General features: G+C 42.5%; 1 protein-coding gene across 2 annotated transcripts in view; it reads left to right on the plus strand.

Annotated features, from left to right (window-relative positions):
• The window catches only part of znf407 (zinc finger protein 407), a 138,406-nt gene extending 130,774 nt beyond the window's left edge, over nt 1–7,632 (plus strand). For both annotated transcript variants that reach the window (XM_086154599.1, XM_086154600.1), the window contains one exon: nt 4,976–7,632. In XM_086154599.1, coding sequence (XP_086010725.1) covers nt 4,976–5,856 — 881 coding nt within the window. In that variant the 3' untranslated portion in view covers nt 5,857–7,632. The remainder of the gene's footprint in view (nt 1–4,975) is intronic.
• Nucleotides 7,633–8,033: the final 401 nt, after the last annotated feature.

The following is an 8,033-nucleotide window of genomic DNA, read 5'->3' on the forward strand; positions in this document are numbered from 1 at the left end:
AGTTAAGGAAAATGATCCTAAAAATAAAAACATTACAGAGAGCAATTGTTGTAAATAGTTAGGAGAAAGGCATAAATTCCACATGGAAATTTAATTGTAAACAGAATTGTGTCTAACTACCCGTGCAGACAGCCTAAATTCTCATATGACAGGCCCTCCCCGGTGACCTGGATACACCCGGAATTGACACTTTATCTACTTAACAGTGTCACCTTCAAAAAGTGTGTGTCAGTGTCACACACATGAACACAGCTCAACCCCTTCTGTAAAACTAAATTCCACCCAACAAATAATCGCCATATGTGTGCCGGGTTTAGGAATCTCCATTACACTCTTTTTACAGAAATGGTCTCATATCTATGGTTGAAGGTAATCACTCGATAAAAGGATTGTAAAGGGTTTTGTGCCGTATTTAAGAATTGATCATAAGCTTGAGCTCTTTCATGGTCCTGCCATTGACCTTGTAATTGATTTGCCGAGCATATTCTTTTGTCTCCCGTTGTGTTATAGTTTGATACAGTTTAATTTACTTTGCTTACTGCACTGCCTATTCAGGGTTTTTTGTGCCTCTGTGTGCGCGCATGCATGGGTGCATGTGAGTGTGTACTTTTGACCGCATGAGAAGCAATTTGGATTTACTATGGGGTACATTCAGGTTAAGATGAGGGTCATATTTAGGTTCAGGGATTAAAGAATAAGTACAACCAGCATTAAAAAAAATGTGCGTGTGTGTGTGTGTGTGTGCGTGTGTGCGACTATTTGTATGTGCATGTGTGTGCACGCGCGCGCACTCGCTCACCTGATTACATATGCATGTACAAGTAAGCTTACATGTGCAGTGAGCTGACCTGTGTTACACCGAGTGTAATTGATTGTGTGTGTGCCGGTGTCTCAGTGTTAAGGTTAATTTCTCTAACTGCTGGTAAGTGCTGTCTGACCGCTCCCTTGGCGGCCTCTCCGAGCTGAAGTAATGCCACTTAGAGGCCTTGGGCCCCCGCCACTGGCCAGCCCATTGATCCGATGATCAATAATTGCATTTGAAGCCCACAGTGAGCGGAGAGGCTCCCGCACTGACCTGACACTAACACAGTGACTGTTGTACGGCACAACCGCCACACAAATTGTAAGCAGACTACAGTGTAGGGATTCACCTAAGGGTCCTTTAAGGGGTGTCAGAGGAGTCCTCAGCAAATCAGCTTTACTTTAATTTCACTATAATTTCATCCATTAGGAGGTTAGCTCACTTGGGAAGCATAAGACAGTTCTTATGAGGCTTCATTGTTATCACTTTTTATTACCCCACGTCTTTTTTTTTTTTTTTTTCTTTTTTGTTTTTTTTATTCAGAAGTAAAATACAATGTATATGGACCGCCGATTAAATAGTTTAAAGACTTACTTACAATCGTTCTCTGCGGGGCGCTGATTCCAGCATCATGTGAATTAGATGCATCAAAGAAATTCAAATTTTTGTTGACAGAATTGCGATAGAAGTGTTTTCTAACCTTTAATATTAGATATTTATATAAAAAGGAAAGAAAAAGAAATGTTTTTTTTTTTCTTGTTGAAAGCAGTATTTAACCATTTAGATGGTTATGGCGAAAGCTGAAAAGTTTATTAAGTATTGACCTTGGTGAAGTCAGCCACCTTTTTAACTCTAATGAAACCGCGCAGTATCGGCCGTTGTGATACTGAAAGAGAAATCACAATTTTTGAAAAAACACAATATCAATGTGTCTTTCACTAAAATATGGCCACGGATGTCAATGTAAATAGCTTTGCTATATGTAGATGGATAAGTTCTGCTCCAGGCAAAATGGCAAATGTCTTTTCAGCTTAGCCTTTTGTGTGTGTGTTTGTATATGTGTCTGTTAAAGACACACAGAGCTGAAAATATTCTGTATTATTAAATTAGAATCTATGAGGTTCGCATGCAGTTGTAGCTCACATAACCATGTGCTTATCATTAGTCACCGTTAAAGTGTCGCTTCACGAGTTTCGTTGAGACATTTCTGTCGGTTCAGAAATTCATATGACACCAGCAGTCTTCGTGTATTCTTATTTTCTCTGTTTTAGTTCTCTTATTGAGTCTCCAGCTTGTTTCACATCTCAGTCAATAAAGCAGCCCACCTCCTTCCCTGCGATACTTTCTCCTACTTCCTGTTAAAGGAATCAGTCAGTCAGAACACTTGAAACACATATTAAACAGGCATCAACCTCTCGCCGGGGCCAAATCACGCTGTTCAAATGTTGTTCTTCCACCGGGAGCACAGGACAACTGAAGAGATGGGATCTGCAACATTAACTTGATTCACTGCTGCGGCGACTGAGTGACACTCCATAAACCACAGCAGGCTGCCACTGGGACCCGCCAACAGCACCCCATGGCTAATGTGACACACACTAGCAATGCATAGCTTTACCACGCTCAGAACACAAAACACACTAATAAGAAGGCACGTATAGGAAGTTACATATACAAATAGATTGATGGAAGCACTTCTTGTGCAGACACACACCACCAAAGCCGGGGTTTTACATCCCACCCGCATGCAGAAAGCGTGTGAATTCAGACACACCCGCACCAAACATACACGCACAAATAAATACACAGACACACAAAGAGATTACATGTATTTACACTGGAAGAATTGGTGTTTTACTGAGCTGAACATCTATATAGTTCCCTCTTTCTCACATACAAACAGGTTTTATGGTAATGCGGCAGGAACTGCACGTCCATTGAGTTATTGTCCTCTCCAGCCGACCTCTGAGCTCACAGTGTTTTGGCGTAGGCAGTTAGCATCGCCCCTGTAGCTGGGTGTAGATAGGTAACCTCTGCTGCTGAAAATGCCAACTTCCTCTGGCTGTCTTCGACATTGCTGACTCCCCGCGCACACAAACCGCTGTCACTTGAGAAACAGAAAAAAAAAAAATTTTGTTTTGCTTGCATACACTTGTTGCCATTGCACGACAGAACACGTTTCATGTTCATGCATTGTTACGTAACGCGACACAAAGGTGGTTTTACTGCGCATTGTAGATTTCTTTAGAGATTAACAAACATGAGACAGACTATCACAAAAACAAGAAATAGCTAAATGTTAATTAATTGACTGTCTTCTCATTAGCAGGATGTCATGGTGGCATTCTGTTGATTTTCACATACAGATTTTATGAAACTCATTTGTCCACCAAGCGGTGCGACCGGTCACAATGCATTTTAGCCACGGAGAAATTGTAGTCCTTGTTATCGTTCCGAACAGAGATCCCATCATCTAACAAGCCCCGATATCAGATCTCATTTATTCCGATCGCAACAAGTTCAACGTTTGCAGTAACTTCTGGTAAAGCAACACAGAAAAGACCATTTTAAGTGGGGTAAAAAGTGATGATGTTTGTGAAGGAAACAGCTGTAGCCTGAGTAAAATGCTCTGCAGTTCCGGTAGTACACTCAGTTTGCAGACCTAGTATTGTTTTACATTCAGTGACATTTGAAAGTTTCTGTGTGTGTGTGTGTGTGTGTGTGTGTGTGTGTGTGTGTGTGTGCTTAAAGTTAAACAACAACCTCTATTGTAGCCTTAGGATAATTCCCTGTGATGTGAAAGCGTGAACACTAGCAAGGGAGACTTTTGAGAAGTCCTGGAATAAAATGGTGAAAGAAATATTGCATTTTTTTCTTGCAAATATGAATGCATTTTTTTCTAGAAAAAACCGTGTCCTGTATTAAACACCAATGTTTCGAATGTCAAGAAGCAGAAAGCAGTGTTTGACTTAGTTGCACTACACGGGCTTGCCACCAATGAAGGACAAGTTTGTCTGTTTTTTTTAATTCCCATTATTATCTGTGTTATTACCAGGAGTTTACAGTGATGTCAGACATGTTCATAACATTCTGTAAATATAGTCCCTGTGCTTTTTATAGGCCGACTTGTAAAATGCACTTGTCTGTAAGGGGGGGGTGTATCCCTGCCAGATTATTATGCTCACACACCAGTAGACGCTTGCTATGAAAAGTACCGGTACACCTCGGGATTGCGTGAGTGGATGTTTGGAGTGCAAGAAACAAATGCGATTCCGGCGCTGTTCAACTTTCTGATCACTCTGTTTCACTTCTGACTGCAGGACATTAAATGTCGGGGCAGGGGGGCGAGAGGGGGGTAGCAATATCAGTGATTGATGCGCTTACTCTATCTTAGACTGGGGAATGTGTGGTCTTGTCAATATCCTTGCCGTGTTAAACTTGCTCCTATGAAATAAAAGAAAATACGCATAAACGCGAAAACATATTTTTCTCACCCAGGAAGTTTTGGCTTCTTTCATTGCAGTATATTTAAGCTCAAAGGATTAAAGAAGCCATAAACATTCAGGGATGATAAATGAAAAAAAAATACAATAATACATAGAAGGGGAGTCAGATACTTTCACCGTGCAATGCGCTTTTTAGTATTTGTAACTTAAGTGCATCTTTGCTCAGAAACTAAGGTGTTAAATTACTCTTCAGAGTCTCAAATACCCATTTTTTCTGCATAGATTAGCCTACAAGTGTCTGAGCCTGGTGTTGTTTAAACAGTGGCATTTCTAACACTGGTCCTATCACCTTGGAAACACCATGGCAACCTGTGATCTTAGAGGGTACAGCGTGGCTCAATTAGCACCAGCCATCTCGCGTCACTCTTCCACCAGCCTAATATCTCCATATTCTGTCTCCTTTCAAGCATTAAGTGACTCAAATACGTGACGTGTTACATCACCTTTTATATTAACACAGACTGTCCTGTTTTTTGTGTCTTTTGTTGGCTGCTTCGTTCTTTTCTCTTTCTCTCAGATGCTATTAATGTTTTTCCTCTTTGGATTTGAGGAGTGAGATTTATTTATTTATCAGTTTCTTCCTTTTTGTTTATATGCATTCTATGAAAGAAACATCGTTGTTCTTGGATAACGAACTAATTCAGAATGTGTCTTTGTGGTTCTTCAGGTATCGTTTCGAAGTCTTTCGAGTGTCGTCTGAAGGGCCAGGGGGCCGCATTTGTAGAGTCCGAGTCCGTGGGGTCTCCTGTGCACAAGAAGGGCTCTTTGGAAGCGCCGAGCCACGATGAACCCGTCCAGCAAGTTATTATCATCCAGGGCTACGGTGAAGGGGACGTGGCCATCGACCAGGCGCTGGAGGAATCCGCCGCCGCCACCCTGCAGACACTGGCTATGGCCGGCCAGGTGGCGGAAGTTCTTCACATCACGGAAGACGGACAAGTCATAGCCTCGGGTAGGGAAGTGGCGTCCGCCGGAGCCCACCTGGCCGGAGGCAGCACCCAGTACGTGGTGCTGGAATCGGGGGATGCCAGGGAGGAGCTGCGGGCGGTGGCTCAAGGCGGGGTGGCGGTCGGAGCCCCCGGACCGAGTCACATCGTGTCGGAGTCGTCCACGGCCCTCGACGCTTTGCTCAGCGCCGTCAGCGAAATGGGCCAGCAGGAGGAAATGCAAGGAGAGGCGACCGTCGTCCACGGGGTCTTAACCCCCGGGATGACCCAAGCCGCGCAGAGCGAAGAGCAGCCTAAGGTCAAACAGGAGGAAGAGGTGCAGGTCCTCCACGAGAGCAGGCAAGAAGAAATGCAAGAAGTTCTGCAGCTCGCCGCCTCCCAGATGATGAAGGAAGGTCTAACCCAGGTCATTGTCAATGATGAGGGCACCCACTACATCGTGACAGAGCTGGACAATTGCACCCTACAGGTGGAAGAAGGCATATATGATGGAGAGCCCGTGGCAGATGGTGAGGGCGTGCAGCAGGCAGAGCAGCAGGCTCAGGAGGAGATGGTGGTTTATCTGGACGGAGCCCCGCATAATATAGTTCTAGAAGGATAAGGCGGAGAAAGAGGCGACGAAATATCTGTTTGGAAATCGTCAGTCGGGAGCCCCCCCCCTTTCCCCTCTCTTCCACTTCGGTTTTAGTGTTTGATTTTTTTTTTTTCCGCTTCTTTTTTTTTTTTTTTTTTTTTTTTGTGTTCGGTTAGATAGATGTTTAGCGGGACGGCGAAGGAAAGAGGTTTTCCAGCAAAGTGAGTTAATTTGCAATCTTCACATCCACGAGGACTACATTAACCACTTGATTAATGCCATGCAACTTTAGGCAATGAATATGAAATGAAATGGATATTTCCTCCTGATTTTTTTTAATATGCTGAGAGTTTAATGGCTCATCAAAAAGCAAAATATGTATTATGCTCTTCAGAGGCAACAACAGGTTTCTTGTAAACGCACTTCCTTTTCGCCATGATTTCTTCGTTTAATATAACCTTAAGCTTTGTTTTGTGACGGTAGGAAAATGTAACGGTTTATTAATGTCTCTCTACTTCGTTGTGCATTTTCCCTTCCTATCTTTTGTAATTATTAGAATCTAATTAGGTGCAAAGCAATATTTTGAGTAATTTAAAAACGCATCTTCTGTTTTGTTTTGTTTTTTTGTGCAAGAGTGGAGGAATCGTTAGGGACTGTTACTTGTAACCTCAGCTTTGAAAAAAACTATATGCATTTTAATTTACGATAATAAAAATCAAGACGAATTTTGCGTCATCCACATTTTTCCCATTCTTTCTCCCACGCCGCTACACACCGCTATTTATTATCGATTGCCATTTCAAACATTCAATACTGTGATTACGCGCAAAGAACGGACCCATCGTACGAGCTACATGCATGCACATACATGGATCGAATGATAATTCTCATCATGCTTTCTGATCACTACGCAGTCATTATCATCAACATTATCATTATCGCCATCGTGATCGCCATCATCCTAATCGTCATCCTCCCCATCAGGCCCATTCTGCTCATTGCCTTTAACACACTCATCCTCTTTTTTTTTTTTTTTTTCCCCCTGCAGTATTCAGCACTGGAGGGAGAATCAATATTCATTTAGGCCCCTACACAGGCCTGTAGTTTCTGATGGAGTGAGTGGGAGAGCAGTGTGACGGCTCCAAACACAATGGCCAACCACTGAAACTAGAGAGAGAGAGCACTCAAACACTATGAGGGCATCAAAAGATCATCCCTTTAACACATACGCACGCACACGCCGAGCCAAAAGGTGGGCTGAGAGAAAAAGTGGTGGACGAGTGGGCAGGAAAAATGAGAGGATTACAGATGGATGTTGAGAGAGGTGAAGCTAGAGAGAAGTAGAAGAGCAGCGAAATCCACACAACCACACAGAGAAAAGGGAGCCTGTAATTTCACATAACACCTGTCTGCCTTTCAGCCCATCTTTGTCTCCTCTTCTCTGCCTCATGTTGCATCTCTAAACTCGCCTTCTTTTCAAGTATTTTTTCGCATTTTTTTCGTCGTAGCTTTTCAGCAGAGACGTTTAACAGAGGGCATGCGCTCTGTGTCAGCGGCGATGTCCGTCTCTAAGTGGAAACTGAAGTTTGTTTACACCCACTAAGTGCTGAAATGCAACAATAACATTGAAATGCACCACATTTGCAGAAAACCGTATGCTGTTTACATCACTAAATAACCAATATGTAAGACTGATAGCAAAGTAAAGAAGTGTCTGTATATTGTGGAGGGAGCTGTCAGGTTATATGTTTGAAATACTCTGTAAAATACATTTGTTTGTAATAAAAGATGAGCTATAACGGTCTCGCAGCCATTTATGGTTGTATCTGTCCTACACGCAAGCCATGTTACTTCCTCTAGGTTAAAATGTCAGTAGCTGAACCTATTTAGTTCCTTTATTTGTATATCTTCATTCAGTGTATCAGTGTCATAGCCTGAAAAGTTGATTCACAAGTCGCCCCTTTATATTCTTTGTTAAAGTAAGAGAAGAAACGCATTCCACTCACATGAATTGGTAACTGAGGGGAAAAGAAAGGCAAAAAAAAAAATCGAATAAATACAATTCAACGCATTACAGTAGCAATCCAGTTGAGAATATGTGCTTTTGAACACATAAACGAGCAAATGATATGAGGTTTCAATGAGTTACAAAGCTCACTCATAAAGTGGTTCACTTTATCTCTGGGTTGTTGACATAGCGGGAA

This window comes from Fistularia commersonii, chromosome 11 (genome assembly GCF_037954325.1).
Source record: "Fistularia commersonii isolate RoL2024-O1a breed Wild chromosome 11, RoL_Fcom_v1.0, whole genome shotgun sequence".
NCBI lineage: Eukaryota > Metazoa > Chordata > Actinopteri > Syngnathiformes > Fistulariidae > Fistularia > Fistularia commersonii.